Source organism: Crocodylus siamensis, chromosome 5, assembly GCF_052110815.1.
Source record: "Crocodylus siamensis isolate JL-2025a chromosome 5, ASM5211081v1, whole genome shotgun sequence".
NCBI classification, from domain to species: domain Eukaryota; kingdom Metazoa; phylum Chordata; order Crocodylia; family Crocodylidae; genus Crocodylus; species Crocodylus siamensis.
This window is the reverse complement of record NC_143399.1, coordinates 15,817,281-15,837,806: the sequence shown is the minus strand read 5'-3', so window position 1 is coordinate 15,837,806 and position 20,526 is coordinate 15,817,281. Positions and strand designations below refer to the sequence as shown.

Sequence of the window (20,526 nt, the reverse complement as noted above, 5' to 3'; positions counted from 1 at the left end):
GGCTGAGTGGCCCAGACCGAACACCACTCTCTGGCACCCGTGATGATCCCTGTAGAAGTACGCAGGTTAGCTGGGGTTGGGAGAGGGTGGCCCAGTGGGCACTACAGGAGCTTGCCGAGGAGAGACTCCAGCACGGAGCCCCCCTGGCACCGCATGCCCCAGCCAAGTGTCTATGGACCCAGAGCACCCTGGTGGGGGATTGGTGGAACTGCAAGCATTGTGCAGGTGCACTGAGGCATGTCCCACAGCATTACTGTACTTGGCTGGACAGAACCCAGCCCAGAAAGGGGTATCACTAACTTAAGAGTCTGTGGGAGAAGGGTGCACCAGGCACTGAAACACCGACATGCTGAAGGAAAACACTCGGTTGCAGGGGCATCGTTGCCCCGCCAACTGCACTGAGGTATTTTAGTTGAATTGTTATTTTGCTGTAATTTTTGCAAGCATACAGAACCAGAGCCAGAACCCATGCAGCTCTCATGATCACCGCACCTTAACACAGGAGGAGAAGGCCCCATCACTGTATCTGAGCATCATCCAGGCTGATCCTGAACAGCCAAGTGGAAATGCGTGGGGAATAAGAGAAGTCCCACAGAAGGCGTGTCCTGGGTCCTACAGGAGCCACTGAGTATTGATGGCTAGAAAATGGTATTTAGAGGTTTGTTTTTCAGAACTGGCTTATAGGTAAAGCAGATATGCATTACAACAATGGTCCAAGGCAATGGCAAGGGTTGACTGATTTTTAAAAAGCCTGCTTGTTACAAGTTTCCTCAAGGCCCACTGTGTCTAACAGACAAGCATCAAGCAGACACAGGCTGGAAAACTGAAGATATGTACCACATTGTTCCATAACGTAAGGTGGCACCAGGTCATAGTGCCCAATTGCAGAGTCCTTGGGATTTCCTGTTTTGAGGAACAGACCAAATTAGGAGAGACCATAAAGCCCAAATTAGGATGTGTCTATGTGGTGGGTATGTGAAACAAAGAAATACGCTGACAGGACAAAACATGGACAGTATGACAACCACAGAGAGACCAATCAATGATGCCCAGAGATGAAGAGTCATCAGAAGAGACAAAGAATACAGAAGGAAGGATTTCAGAGTACCGAAGTATCCCCAAGACAGGAACCTGAGGCCAGTATGGACAGAGGTCACACCACCAGCACATCTCACCCACCCCACTGGGTGGGGGGTGAGGGGGAGGGGAGAAAGGACCTTGGCCTCCAACCTCCAGGCTGCTGCCATATGATATTAAAGAAAGAACTGCAGAGTGAAGCTCATGTACTAGCCAGACATACCTTAACTCTGTGAACCCTGAGCCTGATAGATAAGAATAATGCAAACAATTCTATATCTGGTACCACGGCGTATCAATAACATTTGCCTATTATTGAAGGAAGATGTCATGGTTGATCTGAGGATTTTAGGTCCAGCTGGAACAAGGTATCTAGGTCTTAAATTCAGCGCCAACAAGCACCACTTCCAGAAGTAAAACCCAGTAAAACAAGTTGTGGTGGACGAATAGACCCAGGTTCTAAATGGCCCAGGAGATGGGGCACGCCCATCGGCTGGTACTGTGGTTGTGAGCCTGTCACAGTACTGCATGGTGTCATGAGATTAGCAGATAAGTAGATAAACTAGGGGTGTACCGATAGAGATTTTGGGGGCTGATAGCCAATTTTTAAGGAGGCGTATTGGCCAATACCGATCCGATTTCCGACACAGCTACAGGCAGGTGGTAAGTCTGTTGTGGTGGAAGGGGTTGGGAGAGGGAAAAGGATGCGAGGGGGCAGATCAACATCCCTTGCAGTGAGGGAGTGGGGCTGGGGCAGGTGCTGCCCAGCCAGGGTGGGGTGGGGCATGAGAGCTGTGGCTTGTCTGGAGGGTATGGCTCCCACCTCTGTGCACACTCCAGGAGAATACAGTTGCAGGGGGAGAGGTGGCCCCAGATCTGCATGGGGTGGGGCAGGGCAGGCTGCAGCTGCAAGCTGGGGCTGGGCTCTGCAAGGTGGGGACCAGGCCAGGCTGCATTTGGTGGCAGTGCTGGGAGGGGGGCTATGGAAGAGGGTGCAGCTACCCCAAATTTTGCCGTAGCTCGCCTGTAGCCAGGGCCTCCACTGCCCACCCTGAGCGTGGCCCCAGCCCAACTGCCCCCGCCATGTGCCAGGAAGAGTCTGGTGCAGCCCCAGCCCACAGCTGCAGTCCACCCCACCCATGCCCTGCACAGATGCAGGGATGTGCACCCACCCTGTGCCCTTCTGTGGTGTGTGCAGTGGTTGGAGGTGTTTCCCCTGCCCCCTGACAAGCTACAGCTTCATCCTGTGCCCACCCTGCCCTGGCAAGGCAGCACCTGCCCCACTCCCTCCTTCACTGGGGGAGGTAGGCCTTGATCTACCCTCCCTCAAGCCCCTTCCCTCCTGCTTCCCCATCCACCGCAACAGATTTACCAGCTGCACGCAACTCTCCAAGCTGCCAGACTGTGCTTCTTGCTGCCCATGTGCTGTGCATTTATCGGCCAAATCATCAGCCACATCAGGCCAATTTCCGATACAGTTAATTTTCTTTATATCAGTGCTGATCCAATATTGGACCAATGTATCGGTGCACCTCTAAGATAAATGTAGGCTCAGGCTCATCTCTCCCCCATCCCCCTGCCCAGGCTCTCCACAAAGCGGTAAGCAATGTAATATATAAATTAGTTTTTGAAATTGGTTTTTGAAACTCAATTCACTCAGGTCCAATGAGGGGTGCCTCAAGTCCAGTGAAGGTGCTTCAAGTACAAAAAGGTTGAGAACCACTTGTCTAGATGAACAGTGCAATTTGTGTTGTTAGCCAAACATCATGTAACCATAGATACTTCAACACTGATTCTCCCCTCCTACCCCACCCGCTCCACCATTTGATTCCTTGCCAGGATTCTCTCTAAACTTTAACAAGAGCCCATGACTCTTAATGCTTATGGACTTAAAAGGAAAATCAGTTCACACACAACTCTGAGAAGACTGCGAGCCTGAATCAGTCACTGCGCTTTCTCAGCTGACCTTGAAACCAAAGTGCCCACCCACTTGCTATGTGCCCAAGTAGCATATGGATAGAGATGAAAGACACAACACATATAAATTACATTAATTTGTTCACACCCCTCCTATTTTAAAATCCAGATTATCCAAAACCATCATTGAGATTTTATAAAAGGAATTCTAGCATAGATTTAAAAGTCTGCTTAAGGCTGTGTGCGCTAGTCAGAAAAATGTTTCAGGCACTGGGAAAGATGTGAATCTGAAACTGTGCAGCACAACAAGCATACATCAGTTTATGTCAGCTACATTCCTGGTTGACCTTATGTGTTGGAGGTAAAGATGATGCAGAGATTAAAACAGAAGTTAAAGTGTATAGGCAGCAAATCTTATGTTATACAAAAATGTAATACGGTGTTATGACTAAAGTGTGCAATTGGATAATGTGCGAGTACTCTTCTATTTACTTTGTTGCTGCTTCTGTGATTACAATGCTGCATGTTTTATGTAATAAATACACCACTTTCTAACACCATTAACAGTAGGTCTTTAACAAGAAACACTGGAATACTGCCAGGCCTAAATGCTCAGGTCCCCCAAAATCACAAGATTAACTTACTATTCATGTGATTTTTTAAATACAATACGTTTGGGTTCTTCGTCTTTCCCTTCCATTTCTGAGCCTGACGTTTTCAAGTTTTTCTCCCTAGTCAAGATGACTAGAGACTTTCATTTTAAAAAAGCAAACAGATTCTCATTTAATAGAAAGATTTCAGGTGGAACGTAAGGCTGGGAAGGACTTCCTGAATTCCTATTGCAGACAACATGTCAAATTCCTTTCATAAAGGGATACTGGGGTTTTAAGAAAAAAATTTCAAGTATTTGCTAGACCAGTGACCAATCTGATAAAAAAGAGGGCATCAATGACACTGCATTTGCTTTGTGTTTTTCTTGCTGGAACTGTTCATCTTATTCCACATACTATTTAACAGGATTAGTAACTAATTAAAATCCTGTAAGTAAATCAACTATTCTTTTTGTTGTGTGTATACAAAAAATCTTGAGTATACTGGTCATTTCATAGATCCATCCAGCAGCTGTGAAATTTCCATTTATTTTTATTTCAAAACATTTTTAAGCATCATCATTTTATTTCAAGAGTTTTAAGTATCATAATCATGATTCAAGTGTCTGTATCTTCTACGAATAACTGCAATCAACAGTTTTTTTTAAATATATGCAGAGGATTTTTTTCTGTTGAACTCTTGCCAGGGCTATCACCTAATCACACATATGGAATAATACTAGGAAGAATAGAAATTCTAATCTGAACTGCAAGAAACTGGTGTTTTAACTTCATGTGCATTTAGACTTCAAAAAATTAAGCAAGCTCTTCAGTGTCAGCTGAAGGACAAGGAAAGCTATTGACCTACTACATGGACAATGAGTCTCAACCCTGATCTGGGGGACCCTCTCTAGGGAGGGAAAGGTAGGTTAATCTCCATGACTCATTTTACAGCTTCACTGATGAGACTGCAAACCACTGTGCCAATTAATGCCAGTTGCCATGGTGATTTTCTGTGCTGGGGACACTTGTCCACTAGAAACTGAACAGAGATCAACTCACTTTATCACTTGTCAGAGATAGAGAACCAATTTATTGCAATATGTCACAATCTCAAAGAAGTATCTAGCCCCTCTTCAAGTAAAGCATGAATGCCACCATCAGACTTGGTGTTGTTAAACAACTCACTCAGGTCCCCCAGTAGTTGTCAGCTGGTATTGACTTTTGCTCATTGAGACTAGTGATTTAGAGATGAGAGGCTCTATATAATGTTCCTAGTTCTAGGTGCCATCCAATACCTACAGATATAGTTTAAAGATCTGAGGGAAAAGAAAAATATGGAGGAAAAGTTGTTGCTGTAAAGTATCTAAAAAACCACTGTATGGTTTTTTAAGAGAAAAAAGCCTTTAAAAAAGTATATAAAATATTCAGTCACTGATCCTTGAAGACCTCAATCTCACCCAAAACTGCTCAAATTGTTAAAACATCTATTGTGCTATTTCCATTATGCATCAGGTTATTTCTACCAGTGAAATATTGCCTGTTTGGCAAATCTTCTATAATCTTCACACACTACATGAAATAAAAACAAAAACTCCAACCCATTACCTAAACAGAGTTGTTCCTTTGATTTAATGTTTTCTAAGCTGCTTTTAAAAACAGTTAGATAAGCTGCTCTGCAGTTCACATAAAATGTCTCTTCTTCAGAATACTGGGATTTCTTTGCTCGAGGACTTTCTGAGACCACGGCTTTCTGGCTGGAAAGGAATGCATTACTTCCCGTATTGCTCGCCATTCTGTGAAGAACACAAATATATTTAGTGTCTGGTTCTTTACTTTCACAGTGTTTAAGTATGTTCCTGATTTGACCTCCTCACCGATCCATTTAACATTTTTGTGCATGTTTCCCATATTCTCATTTCCACGTTTGGAATATTGATATTCATCCATCTTTGTAAAATGCTCTGAGATCCACGAATTACAAATAAATAAATGCTAATCATTATTAATTATTATTTACTCCTTATTAATAGCAAATAGGATAATATTATTTAGTGTCCCTGAACTGTTGGCCATGATGCATCTCTACCAAGTTCAAACACAATAAACTTTTCAATGCTTGCTTTGACATTCAAGATCAGAGTTCTGTCTCTAGGGCAGCAATTCTTCAACAGCATGCCATTAAATTCTTTTAAGGGTGGCACAGGGGGACACACAATATTAGGTGTGCAAAGGCCTACATATGAGTCACGATATAAACCCAGAAATTTCAAATAGAAATCAATAGTGTCAAAAACATTCTGATTAGTTGTGGTCTTTCAATGAACGTTGAAACAAGAATTGCTTTATTATTTTTTGGTAGTGAAGAAACAAATAAAAACAGAGAGCTGGTATTTTCCAGGGTGCCTTGAGTCTGAAAATATCAAGAACCATTGCCCTAGGGTGGTGGCTTTGCAGTGGGTGGGTTCCAGGAAGGAATCAACCAGTCATAGCATCATAGAAAATGAGGGTTGGAAGGGACCTCAGGAGGTCACATCCAGTCCAACCCCCGGCTCAAGGCAGGACCATCCCTAACTAGATCATCTCAGCCAAGGCTCTGCCTAGTGGGGTCTTAAAAAACCTCCAAGGACAGAGATTCCACAACCTCTTTTGGTAACCTGTCCCAGTGTTTTACTACCCTCCTGGTGAGAAAGTTTTTCCTAATATCTAACCTAAACTTCCCTTGCTGCAACAGTCTCCCCCTATTATAAACATTCCCGTGATGCCAGGTGTTGTTCTGAGAAGCTGCACTGCTTTACCCCGTCAGCCATCCTGAGGCGCAGAGCTACAATATTTTCTTGCATATAACCATAGGCAGATTAATGCACAGGCCAGCATGACACGAGCCCAGAGGCCCCTAACAATTTGGGGCCCTGGCCCCAGGATCCTCATCAGCAGGGATGCGAAAGCTGCAGTTTTAAAGTCGATGCCCATTTTTGGAGCCAAGTTTAAAACTGCAGTTTTCACATTTGTTTCCCTGGGAGCTGGAAATGTGGGAGCAGGGGGCAGTGCTGGGATCAGCCTAGGAGAGCCTTGCTGTGCCTGGGAAACCGGGAGTGGGCTGGGTGGCTCCGCGTCTGGAGGGAACGGGGCCGAGCCAGGCTGGGAGAGCCATGCCCTACCTGGCAGGAGGGGAGGGGGGCAGCTGGGCCAGCCCAGGAGCACCACATGGCACCTTTGTGGGCAGCAGCGCTGGGAGGGCCTTGGAGATCATAGCCCCCCCAAATTCATCTTAGCCTCCCGCAGCAACCCTTCCCAGTGCCCACCCGCAGAGACACGGCATGGCACTCCTGGCCCAGCCTGCAGCAAGTCCCTGCAGGTCAGTGTAACAGGCTGGATAAGGAGTGAGACTGAACCAAAGGCAGCTCGCAGCTGGGGGAAGGGTTGCCTCCATGTGATTGAGTGGGGCAGAGGGGAGGGGAAGGGAGGGTGTGTGTATGTGTATGTGATCACTTGCAGAGAAAGAAGAGTAGAGTGCATGTGCCTGTGCATGTAATCAGCCTTAGGTAGGGTGGGGAGCAGGGAGATTTTACTAACTTGCACAAACCAAATTTGTGCTTGCCGAGGCCCCCAGTACACCTTACTCTGCCTCTGCATACAAACATGCACCTTTCCCCCCAGAATCAGCTCCCCAAAATAGGGGTGCAGGTATTAAGTGGGGAAGCTGATGTTCTGACTCTGTTGGGAGCGCTCTGATTAGATTCCTGCTCCAGATTGCAGCAGCTGTGGGAGTCGATAGCCTTACTGGCTCATTGTTCTTTACTCTACTGGTGTTAATGATCATCTCTACTAGAAGAAGACTCAATTCTTAAAGAGATGTTTCCAGAACCACCCATCCTAGCCTTTAAAAAAGAACCAAACCTCACTAACCTCATCACAAGAAGCAAACTCCCTATGACCCAAACCACACCAAATGGACCCAGACCATGCCAGCATAAGAGATGTAAAATCTGCCAACACAGCTCCACCAGTCTCACAATCACTACACCCCACAACAGAGCCCTCACCATTCCTGGATCTTACACATGCACCTCCAGAAATGTAATGCATCTTATCCAGTGTACCAAATGCCCTGATGGAAAATATGAAGGAGAAACAAAACAACAACTGCGCACCAGAATGAACGCACACCAAAAATCCATCAAAGACAAAAATATCCAATTATCTGTGGGTGCCCACTTCTCACAAGACAATGATTCCCTCTCTGATCGCTCAGTTCTAACCCTCAAAGGCAACTTACAAAACACCTTTCATAGATGAGCCTATGAACTTCACTTCATAAATCTACCGGATACAAAAAATCATGGACTTAATATAGACATTAGATTTATGACACATTACAACCTGCCTGACATCTGATTCACCAGGTAACCTGCCTCAAGCCGACCACTAACATTCCTTCACACATTTCCATCCCTTCCCTCCCCACCCCCATCTCTACCCTTTGTCTTACAAACTTCCACTCATTTTCATTTTCGCAGACTTCTTGTTATACTTCAACTTCATTTCTACCTTGGAGAACACAACAGCAGCAGTCTCCCAATGCCTGAAGGGTTTGTGCCCCCAAACTTGCAAATAACTTTCTCCCAACTATTTAGTTGGTCTAATAAAAGATATCACATCTGCCCAAAGAACCTTGACTGCCTAAGGCCTAGGATCAACACAGCTACAACCAACAACCCTCTCTCCTTTTAATAGTCTTGATGTTCTGCTAATCATGCTAACCTTTTTTAAGGCAATTTTGCTGCAAGCTCCTGGTCTATTGCACAGTCTCTTTATCTCCTTTCAAAATCACAGATCCATCCATGGAGACCAGTTTTCAGCAGCAGCTAGGCAGTCAACTTAAGTTATGCAGTAAAAAAAGAGGTTGTGTCAGCTGAAGGGCTCTGTCCCTACTCTATGAAGCCATAACTCTGGAAAAATAATTTCTTTATTCTGCCTTTCAAAAACTAGGTGTATACTTTGGGGCCTGATATATTTGAGAAAATACAGTAATCATCTTGGGCACAGTGCCATGCTAAAACCGCTTCATATTCAGGAAGTATCATTCACAGCCTGGATAATGGACACAGGGTCTCAATAAAGCTGTTATACTACACAATTTCCAGTTCTGCAATACTTTGGTCCTGGAGTTCATGTGAATCATCCTGGAGCTAAGCAGGCTTGTGATGGTTGAGCGTCACTCCTCCTGGGCTTGTCTGAACTATGTTTTTTCCTCAATTTTACAGTGTTACTACTGCCAATTCAACTCACCTTACAGCAGTAAAAAAAAAAATGGGAGCAACTTGTAGCCTCTGATGTTTTAAAACTTGCTAGTGGCAATATGTGAAACATTCTCTCTCACCAAGCTTTAAATGACTCCTTAAAACACAAAGAAATGGACAGCTTTTCCCCTGTAATCAACTAATATACAGACCCACTGTGAGCTAATAGCTCAGCTATTCTAAAAAAGATAACTACCCAGATGCTAATGTCCCAGAAGGAAAAAACCCAGAATTAAGGCTGGTGTGTTTAGAGCTCATCAGAATTCAATCACAGACTAAGGTCCAAGATTCATACCAAGGGAGACCCTTATAGTCATTGGCTCTTACTAACCCCAGTGACACTGCACAGGCCTAAAAGCAACATTTTAAGAAGCTCAGTGAGGAAAGATACCCACCACCCAATTCTGATTACTGGTCTACAAAGAAACAATAAAGCAATGTCAGAGTGAAAAAAGTGAACTCGTTTAAGACAAGATGTCACACACACGTGTAGAAAATGCTGAGTTGGGTTGGTAAAGAAAAAAGCATGAGAACAATGATAACAAAAATACTGCAATTAAATGTAGATATAAAACGTTAGTGTATTCTAAAGTACGGATAGCTTTCTCCAAGCTTCTGGCTGCTAGAAACTTGCTGTATTAGAATAATTTTTAAAACAAACAACAGCATGTTGTAAGATTATACTGTAAAGTCACTGTGCAGTTTTTATTTCTGCTTTATCCTTCAAAATCTCAAGTCTCAAAATCGAGCAGCTGGAATTTGGTAGGCGATTAATCAGTTCACACTGTATCAACAGAGAAACTCTAATGAGAAAACATACGTTTTTGGGCAACCACTATTTAAGAATAGCACAACTGCTTTTAAATCAATACCCTAATTTTCTCCGGTGCTAAAACGCCGATCCAGCTTCCCACTGATAGCAGTTCCACTTTCTCCTTGTGACACTCAACCCTTCAAACACTTAAAAAACAAAAATAGAAGAGATCAGATTCACCCAAAGAGCCTCGTCTGCCCAAAAAACCAGCATGCGCTTCACTGTACTCCCGCGAGCCCAAGGTGCGGCTCATGAGTTTACAAGCCAGCCCGAGCATCAGCTTTGTGAGAAATTTGGGACCACAAACGGCAACAGCGCTGCACAGAGCGGAGCCCTGGCAAATCGGGGAATTGGTTTCTCATCCTAATAACTGAAACGATTCAACACCTCGTGCTCGTAAATGGCCAGTAAACATGACCAACGGCTTCCTCCTTTAGCAAAAGTGATGAAGGTTTTTAGACGGGCACTAAGTTGTCTGGTCCTGTCGGTCTAAGGGCCTCAAACACGGTTGTACCCGGTGCTGACTTCTGCATATCTGCTCGGGGATAATAAATAAATCAGCCACAAGGCCGCGGCGTGGGTAGGTAGGCAGGCACGTAGGGTCCCCTGCGGGACCCCTTGGGCTCCTACTCCCCAGGCCTCCGTCATTGGCACCTTGTGGAGTTACACCAGGGAGGGAACGAGAAATCACCGCTTATCACAGACCGAGCACCCTATCGGTAACACACGGGCCGCCTGCCCGACACGTCTAGGCCGCTCCCGCCAACGGCGGTCACCGCGATGCCGCCCCGCGCAGCTCGGACCTGGGCTCCCGCCGCCGCGGCAGAGGAGGAAGAGAAACATCCAACCGCCACGACGGAGCCGAGGGAAGCAGCGCTCGTGTCCGGCCCAGCCGGGGGGCGGGGCGGATAGGGCTGAGCGGAGGAGGCGTCTCTGTCTCTCGTCCCCCCGCCCCTTCCCTCGTGCCCGGGCGCGGCGGCCGCGGGACGCGTTTCCGGCCGGCGGGGTTTGGGCGGTGCACCGGCGGCCATGCCGTACGTACAGGGCGGGCGGGGGCTGAGGTGCCGCCGTCCCGGGGGTGAAGGGGGTTGGGCCGATTTGGGCCGGCACTTGGCCTCGCCCGGGGGTTCACTGGGGGTGTCAAATCCCGCCTGTCCCCACCTCGCAGCTCGGGGGGGGGGGGAAGAAGTATGTTGCCCCATAATCCTAACCTGTCTTTTTTTTAGGCCCCAATCCCATCCTAATCTGGCCTTCATTTAGGCCCCCTAATTGCCGTCCTAATCTGGCCTTCGTTTAGGCCCCAAAATCCCATCCTAATCTGGCCTTCTCTTGGGCCCTCTGGTCCCATCTTAATCTGGCCTTTGTTTAGGGCTCTGCACTTGATGTGGGATGTGATTTATACCTATTAATTAGGACATATGCTGAGGTAATGAAATACATTCTTCTTCTTGAGGATGTCTAATTCATTCACAGCAAGTTTGTAAAGGGTCTAGATTACCTTTGAAAAAGGAGCTGGGCGTAAAGAATAAGCCAGGAATAAGCAACCTGGTTAAGCCTCGTGGGCAAGGTGGGGTTGCCCTTGTAGAGGACAGTTTGGTTTTCAGCTTCTCTGTCCTCTGTTGATACAAAACCCTGAGGCATGGGCAACTGACTGGTGCCACCTTAGTAAGGGGGATGGGGGGTATATGCCCCCCCACCCCAGTAATCAGTCAGCAACTGGGGAGTGTCCCCCATGGCCAGTCTCGCTGACCAGGGAGCACAGCCAGTCTCACTGACTGCAGCTGATCATGCTGTCTAGGAAGTGGCCACGGTGCTTCATCCGGTGCTCAAAGGGGGGGCCCTGGTACTCCCGCCTGCCTGTTGCCTAAGTGGGGAGCATGGCCTGTCGGGGTGCATGTGCACCCCCTACACGTTGCCACTGCCCAAAGGCGGCAGGTTTCATATCAATAGAGGATAGAGGACAATAGGATTGTCCTCTATGATAACCATCCTAGAGCAAGGGCCTTGCACAGCTCTAGCATCAATATTTTTGTCCCGGGATAAACTGGTGGGTTGTTTTTAGCCTGAAATCCCAGGGAAGAGCTCTGAGGTTTTGTTTGGGGGTCTGTGACACCAGTATTGCCAATTCTCATGATCTGGGGAGTTGTTTTTAAAGTTTACACTTTGGGAATGTGGACACCTTAGCTCTTTTATACATATACGGTATATGAACATATATAAAAGAAAGAAGGAGCTAAGGTGTTCACATTCCTGAAGCGTAGACTTTAAGAATCACAATCATGAGAATTGGCAATACTGTGACACGTACAGGTTGACAAGCAAAAAATGTTTCCCTGAGCTCTCAGTGCCTTCCTGCTTCTGAGGTTTGGAGAAACCAGAGCATGGAAGTCTGGATGCAGTCCCTGCTCTCACTAGGCTTTCATGTGAGGACAGCTCAGTACCTGTGTGTAAACTCTTCAGAGCAGGTTCTGTGCTGGTACCTGATAGGGCTCTTGGGCCTTGAGTACAAATAAAATAATAATAACCTGTTAGCTCCTCTGAACCCCAATTTTCCCATCTGTAAAATAGAGGTAGCAGTTACCTGCCTCCCAGGCATGCTCTTAATTTATATTTGGATGAAAAGTGGTTGATAGTGTGTGACTTTGTGCTAGTGGAAATGACAGCGGCTGCTTTGAGAAGCTAATGCTGGCTGCTGCTGATCTGTCATACCTGGTTGAAGTACTTCAACCTTTTGTGGACAGCCTTTTGGGGCTCTTCCTGGCTGCTGAATTGAGTGTGGGTCTCTACTATTGTACTCTACCATAGAAAGCAGCTTTTTGGAAAATGGCCTGCTGTTTGAATAGCTCCCACCTGCATCTAACAACTTCCCAAGCCAAAGAGTGTGAAAGTGAGAGGATTCTTTAGTTTCACTGCTGTACCCGACTTGTGAATAGTCATGAAGGAAATGAGTAGAGTTCTGTGCATTTCATTCTCCTGAGCAAGTAGCACAAGTTGACCTGCAGTCTTGGACAGGTCAGGCTGTGTCCTGTTACAGGCACTTCACACTGGGTGCATCTACACGTGCGCTTTACTGTGGAGCCGACTGATTATTAGCTTTGCAGTAAAGTGTCACTGTCTACAGGTGTGCCTGTGTTAGGGCGCAGTAAATTAACTCCACTTTAGGATAGTATTGTCCGGGACAAGTACTATCCCACTTCAGAGTAATTGCATGCACCAAAATGTACGTGTAGGCAGTAACTGGGGCTGGCTGGAGCATGAGGGTACTACAGTGGTGGGGGGCTGCCTGCCAGTTAGCTCCATACTGTAGCACCCTTGTGCCCTAGCTGGCCCCTCCACTGCACGTTGAGCTACGGTGAAGCACAGTGGGCTGGCAGGCTGACCCTCCAGGTCCTCTGCCAGCCAGGGCTGCTCCAACCCAGCTCAGTGTGCTGTGATCTTGGGTGTACATGTAAACACTGTGGCTGGAGGCAATAAACTCCGGTGTGAACTGCGCTGGAGTTTATCATTACGTGCTAATTGCATGTGTAAATGCACCCAATTTGTAGTTACCTTTATTACTATTAGATTTTGCTTTTACTGAAAGTTTAAATTGTTCACCATTTGATGATTTAGGCTTCAATGTTTGTTAGTCAAAGCAAACCTTTTAGCTACTGGCAAATAGATTTTTTTTTTTTCAATTCTGGTTAATGAGTCTACCCTAAAACGGGCTGTGTACGTTGTTCTCACTTCCACACTCTAAACATTGTGTTTGGAGATTTTACTCCTCTTCCCGTAAGTGTTTATAGGAGATGTTTTTGGCTGAGTAGGGCTCCTTACAGATTTCCTTGAATGAACTTTTAGGAGGTAGATTTGGATTATGAGACTGCAAGTCCTAAGCGGTCCTGACTGAACTATAGTTGACCACTGATTTACCAGCCAGTGCCAGGATATCAAAGAGAATACACACTCATGAACCAAAACATGTAATTGGGTTTGAATAGACTCTCTCACTTTTTCTAGGAAGGGCAGGTCTCAGGCAACTGTATAAGGCTAAAAAGGGCATCATGCAGCCCCTTCCTCAGTAGAGGAATTAACCTGAAAAACCTGCCTCTGTGTCTGTTGGTCTGTGAAGCCTCTGGAAACTCCTTGAGCTATGCAGAGGCAAATCTGGGATGACAAACTTTATTGCTATACAAAATACTGGGAAGACTTTAAATAAAGTGTTGCTGACCCCTCCAACTTTTTTCCTGAGAAATTTCCCAAATCCTTTAGCAGGATTTTCATGCTGTGTTTCATTTATCCTCATTGTAAAGCTATCTCAAGTCCAGATTCTGCTCTGCTTAGGCTTCCAGCTTCTTTTGAAGTCCATCATAAAAACTTCCATTATAACATGCCTTAGTATAACATGCAAATGCATTGACCTCTAGACTAGAGCACCCTTACAGGGTGGATGTATTAATGTATATTATGTTTCTCTACTGCCACTGGGATGGAAGCTATAATGGAGTCTGCATTCCTTAAGCAATATAGGTCACCATATTAAAAAAATACCCATTGTAAAGAATTCATTCAAACTTACAGCTTTGACTTTCCCTTGGCAAAAATTTCAGTTGCTTTTTAATACAGAAAATTAAATTGTACGTGTTTATTTGGCTTTTGAAAGCTAGAATATTTCTGTTACGCTTTTTTGAAATACAAATACTTTTAAATTGGTGCTACCTCACGCAACTATAATATATGAATGATACTTCAAAGAAGCATTTTTTTTAGTTCATTTCTTCTTATGCTGGCACATCTGCAATGTGGAAATAATGGCACAGCCTAAAAAAACCCCTTTGCTTTGAATGATGTTATCCTAATTCCTGTTAAATCAAAATGTTGCTTTCCAAAGTGGAATCTGTGGGCTTGCCTACCTTGTGAAGTAAAATACATTTTCCAAAGCTTGTTTAATTTAAAATAAATGTGTAAGTTTCTTAGAGAGTGATTTCATAAAGGGTTCCATAATTTTTCTTGTTGTTTTATATAATGCTTTAAACTATTGTTTAAGATTTAAGAATGTGCTTAAAAAGTTGCAGTTGTCTCTGGGAAAAATAGTCTTAATTTATGTTGACCTTTCTTTCCTTTGAGTATTTAGTCTGCATTCAATAAAATTTTGATGACTGCTCTTTAGAAGACAGCTGTACGATATAAAGTATTATAAATATTCAGCTTTCCTCTTCTAGCATTGCCATTAACAGCTGGGCATCCAGTTCAGCAGAGCAGATTTTTCAGGGAGAGCTTGGCATGTTCCTGAATCAGTATTGTGAAGAAGACTAGAAAATAGTTTCTTATGGTTTGGGGACTTGTAAAGACATAGAGCATCTGTTCCCCAGTTAAGTCATAGTCTGGTAGCATTGAATCATGTTAAGAGCTAAAATGATGGGAAGAACTACTTTTTTCACCTTGGCTGTACCTGTGTTTAAATGCCTAATACATGGTTTCTACTAATGGCAAAATAATTTCAGCTTCTGCCCAGAAGGTATGTAAATAACTGTACTTGCGTTTGATTTTTTTTTTTTAATTTTTGGTTGTTCGTGTGAAAAGAGACAGGTATTCTGTTTTTAATATAGAGTCCTGCATAATGTGTTCAGTGTCTTAACTGATTTATAAAATTCTTGTGCTATAAAATGGAGAGGTGGATTTTCTTTTTATACCAACAACTTAACATTTCAGCTTCCCAAAAAAACAACATTTTTGTCGTACAACATTGGAATCAATTAATAAATATGCCTTGCTCAGAATGGTCTCCCTATTATAGTGTACAAAACAATGCATTGAAAAGTAGGGGGAAATAATTCTTTTAAAATCACAGATTATGAATCTTATTGATAAGAATGTTTTATGTGAAGAATTGTAATACTTCTCTATCTTTGTCTTTCAGAGCTAAGAGAGCACTGAAGTTAGAGAGCTATACAGAAGAAAATGTAAGTATTCAATTTTGCATTTGGAACTATTTAATAAAGTTATCTGCAATCTACATAAACACACTATTTCATTAGGCTTGTTATTTTATAGTAGATTGGATAACAGTCTACAAAAACGCTCATTACAACAAGAACTGATTGCTAAAAATCTTTGGAGTGAAATTGTTGTTTTTCATATACATTGCCTGACTTTAAGTGAAGTATTTATCTACATGAAGCAATTGAGTGTAACAGATAAATATGCATATTTTTGGTCACCTTCACTTCGTAACCAAGACCTGAATGAGTTAGGAGCCTTGGTGAAATCATTTATTAGAAATTAGCTCCATAATAGTGGAAGCAAATGTTCTGCCATCTAACTGTACATGTAACAATATGGAATTATGATAATGCTATAATCTGCATATTATAAACTGCAAAATTGAAATGAAAACATTAAAGGCATTTTTATGTCAAGGATATAATTACCTCCCTCAGCTAATCGGGCATAATGAAACGATAAAATACTAACACTGCAATAAATTTCACCACAGTTATCACAATAAAAATAAAATTGTACTGTTGCTATTATTTTTTGTAAATGTGGCCATAGTATATTCCCAGTGCCAGCATGTCATGACATATGTCAGTTTATTATCTGCCCCTACCAACAGTGGGTGTTGCTACAAGCACTAACGTAGAAGAGTTCATGAGGATGGTAGCATCAGAGGAAAAGAAAATTTGTCGAGAAGTATATTAAGACAAATAGCTGGTCAGTAAATGAGCCTCCAGTAAATCTCCACATAGCTGTGTCATTTTGGAGAGATTGGTTTATATGCAACACATATTTAGAAGTCTCAATGGTATTTAGTGAAATAGAAACTTGCAATTTTAAAAATTTGCTGGATACTTTTTTATTTAAACAGAGGTGGCAAAATACCGCAGTGGCACTAAAAATATCATTAGCAATTTAATTAGCAGTTTAGTGTACCATTACCCAACTTGTTCTGCTCAGAATGCAGCTGTGACTGTAATTTTGCATCTGTTTCTTTGGTCAGAGTCACATTTTTGTAGATGAGTGGTTCAGCCTGAAATTAAAGGCAGTCCTTTTCTGCCTAAATCCATCTCTCTTGGTTCCTATCTTAAAAAAGAAAAAAAAGTATTTGAACAGAAAGGAAGTGCATTTTCACCCAAACTGTTTACAGCAAAATAATTGCAACACAGTACTTTGTTTATATCAGCTTTTCAGAAGTATTATGGGTCAAAATTTTAATTGAAATCATTTTGTATTTAGGGATTTCAGTTGTAATGTAGGTATCTCAGTTGTAATAAATAATCATGTAATGCCTCTTCTACATGTATCTCAAAGACTTTAAGTTGAATATAAATAATGAAAGTACAATTTCATTATAAACTAGTCAGGGGGGGATCAGCAGGCATTGGGGAAGTCACTGTTTCCCCGAGCACTGCCAGGAGTGACCAGGAATAACGGTCACAAGCTGGCAGAGGGTAGATTTAGGTTAGATATCAGGAGGCGCTACTTCACAGTCAGGGTGGCTAGGGTCTGGAACCAGCTTCCAGAGAAGTGGTGCAGGCTCCTACCCTGGGGGTGTTTAAGAGGAGGTTAGATGAACATCTTGCTGGGGTCATTTGACCCCAGTACTCTTTCCTGCCATGGCAGGGGGTTGGTCGGACTAGATGATCTGCTCAGGTCCCTTCCGACCCTACAAACTATGAAACTATGAAAGGTAAAAGAGACCACAAGCCTAAGATAATATGAAGGTACAGTGACTTTTCTGTGTCAGTTGTATCCTGTCTCTTGATACTACTGCTGCCATTTCCATATTACTCAGAATCACCCTCCTCTGCATTACATCCTCAGTTTTTGCCAATATCCCCTCATCTTTGCTTCTGGATTTAAGGTTACAGGGCTTGTTATATTAGTATTAGCGAATTGCCCATCAAAAATGACAGCGGGGGAGGGGAGGGCAGGAATGGAGGGAGGGAGGGGAGAAGCTTGTTAACCTTAACCCCCCCACACCTCCACATTGCTACCTCCCGTGGGGGGCGGGGGAACTTGCCTCGCTGTCCCCTCCATCCCCATCCACCAGCACCCTGCGCTGCCACTGCCTCCAAGGAGCAGAGGGGGTGGGGGAGCAGGGTGAAGCCAGCACTGGCCTTGCCTCCCGCTCCAATCTTTTTGTCGCGTCTGTCATGGTGGTGCTCTGCTGCACCACAGCCTCTTGTCCGTAATGCTCTTGGAGCACTCTGATTGGTTGTTTCAGTAGCCAATCAGGGTGCTCCAAAAGCGTTATGGACAGGCAGGCAGACTAAGACCTTTATTATATTAGAATGACATCACAACAATTTGCACATGGAGAAACCATCAGACTCCTATAACACTCGAGAGAAAGACATCCATTGACTTCTATGGCACCAGGATTTCACCCTGTTTTGGCAAGTTTTCAAGGGCTGCATGGGTAGCACCGCCCCTTGACAGGTGTCCCACCCCCATCTTGTGACCAGAATTGTACCTCCTAACCCCTGACCTTTGTCACCAGAAGTCCCTCCCCTTGGCCCCAGAGGGGTCAGCAAGAGGTTTTGCCGTCTCAGAACCAGAAAAATACCAAATTATATTCTAAAAAGCAAGCATGTACAACATTCATTAATTTGATTTCAAAAATATTTTTGTCCTGATTTACATGTGTTTGTGTAGTATACACAGAGGTGACTGCACAACAGCTTAAAATTAAGTCTTATTCTTATATATTGTGGGGAGTGGGTATATGTATGTGGGGTGTGGGTGGGTATGGGGGCAGAGTGGCTGGGGTCTGTGTATGGCAGTGCGAGGGGAGATGTAAGTGCATGTGTATGGAGGGGTGTGTGTGTGGGATTTATCCTATGACCACATACACTCTGCACCTGTGCCTGCACGCACGCGCGCGCACGCACGCACACACACACACACTCACTCTCTCTCTCTCTCTCTCTCTCTGCCCCTGTGCCTGCCGAGATGCGTGCGCACACACATACACGCCCCTACCAGTGTGGTCCCATGCTCCGCGGTCCAGGGATGCAGCCAGGAGCCACAGCCACGTGGTGCTGGAGCAGGGCTGAGGGGCAGGAAAGCAGGGAACTGGCTGGGGGTGGGCGGGGCTGGGCTGCTCAAGCCTGCAAGCCTGCAGAGGTCTCCCTCTGGGTCCTACTGCCCCTAGCTCCAGCCAGCTTTGACAGGGAGCCACGGCAAATAAATATTAATTTACTAAATTTTTTAGGGGCTCTGTAGGCTGGATAGAATGGCCTGGCAGACCAGATCCAGCCCGCAGGCCGTATTTTGCCTGTCCCTGGGTTAAAGTGTGGCTTGTGGACTCCTGCCAGGCTGCCATTCTTGTGCTCCTGCAGCAGCCAGAGTCATTGGAGCAGGGCAGCATGGCAGGAGGAGGCCCAATAAGTTTGCTGCCTGCACAGGTAGGGGATGGGGCTTACTTGTGTAGCAGCAGGAGGGCTTGCACTGCTCCCCCAGGCAAGCAGCATGGGTGGGAGGGGATGGACTTGGGACAGTGCCTGCACTGTGGCAGCAGCTGGAGAGCTCACCCTGTTTGCATGACAGTGACGGGAGTGGAGGGGTTCACCTGAATTGCAGCACTGGGACATTCATGGAGCAGTGGTGGGGAAGGTCACAGGGAGGCTTTCACGTAGGATGCCTGCCATGGATTTGGGAGTATCTGAAGCTCCAGACTAATGAATCTGGAAGGTAGGATACTTGGTGGTGGTAGCGCCACTCAGACTTGAGCAACTGAGCTCTGCTCAGTCGAAATTTGGAACTGATTTTGCCCTGGAAATAAAACTCAAATACCTTTGGCTCAGGGCTTGAATGAAGGATGCCTGCCATAGATTTGGGAAGTAACTGAAGTAGGGGGGCCATGTATCCTGCTTTGGCCCAGACACTTCAGGATTCTGGAGTCTGGTCCAGGCTGGTTGGTCATAAATCCCAGGCTGGAGCAGGTAGGTGGGAGTGGCATGGTGCACCAGACAGATGTCTGGGCAGGCACCACTGTTCCTGTGCAGGAGCAAGGATGTGCTACATGTGGGTGTCATGGTGCCTGCTCCAGTCAACTCACCTTGCTCCCATCTAGAAGCAGCGGTGCCTTCCTAGCTGTCTGCCTCGCACACCATGCTGCTCCACCTCCCCACCAGACTCCAGCTTGGGACTTTTGAGCGACTGTCTGGGGCTGGGCTACAGAATCTCAGAGTGTCCCAGCCAAACCAGGACACATGGCCACCCTAATCCAAAGTCCCAGACGGATAGGTCTGGGGGGGAGGAGACTTGCCTGGTGGTAGAGTCACACAGACTTGAACAATTTTGCTCAGCTCAGCTGATTTGGAATTAGGAACTAATTCAGCCTTAAGCCAAAAACAAAAATTGCTTACATGGCAAGGGAACTGTGTGTGGCTGGTGGTTCCGTGGTATGCAGCTTGTGCAATGTGTGGCCCAGTGCCTGTGGCTCATGTAGCATATGGCCCCTGGTCACTCTGAAGCTGGACAGCCCTACTGTGAAAAAATAAAATTAATTTTTAAGGCTGAATGTTCATAAGAGTCTAAATTTGGAACCTGCTATAAGTACCCCACATGTTTGGTTTGTGTATGAAGACCGAACAGTTAAATATGTAACACCTTAATATTCACGTACAAATAATTTTATATACACATTTGGGTAACTCATAAACAGGGCTCTCAAATTAGGAAAAATTCTGAAAATGTGGTTTATATGACTTGATTAAGTTTAATAAACTAGCTTGTTTTCAGGAACTGCATTGGCTGGTTCCTGGAGCACTGTGTAGTCCACCTTACAGGAAGGGTGGAGGGTAGAATGTGAACTATTGAGGATAAAATAAGTAGGAGG

At 44.9% G+C, this 20,526-nt stretch overlaps 2 protein-coding genes across 7 annotated transcripts in view; one reads left to right on the top strand and one right to left on the bottom strand.

Moving 5' to 3' along the window:
* The window catches only part of EFCAB7 (EF-hand calcium binding domain 7), a 44,688-nt gene extending 34,049 nt beyond the window's left edge, over positions 1 to 10,639 (bottom strand). For 2 of the 4 annotated variants that reach the window (XM_090048626.1, XM_090048629.1), the window contains exons 1-2: positions 10,505 to 10,638; positions 5,193 to 5,380 (exon numbers count right to left, since the gene is read on the bottom strand). In XM_090048626.1, the coding sequence (XP_089904752.1) occupies positions 5,193 to 5,379 (187 nt within the window). In that variant the 5' untranslated portion in view covers position 5,380; positions 10,505 to 10,638. Of the gene's footprint in view, positions 1 to 5,192; positions 5,381 to 9,759; positions 9,848 to 10,406; positions 10,426 to 10,504 lie in introns of those variants that run through there. The other 2 variants (XM_090048627.1, XM_090048628.1) reach the window with 2 other exon arrangements.
* A 23-nt stretch (positions 10,640 to 10,662) lies between these two features.
* The window catches only part of ITGB3BP (integrin subunit beta 3 binding protein), a 47,426-nt gene continuing 37,562 nt past the window's right edge, over positions 10,663 to 20,526 (top strand). For 2 of the 3 annotated variants that reach the window (XM_090048632.1, XM_090048631.1), the window contains exons 1-2: positions 11,105 to 11,127; positions 15,601 to 15,643. In XM_090048632.1, the coding sequence (XP_089904758.1) occupies positions 11,120 to 11,127; positions 15,601 to 15,643 (51 nt within the window). In that variant the 5' untranslated portion in view covers positions 11,105 to 11,119. Of the gene's footprint in view, positions 10,736 to 11,104; positions 11,128 to 15,600; positions 15,644 to 20,526 lie in introns of those variants that run through there. The other variant, XM_090048633.1, reaches the window with a different exon arrangement.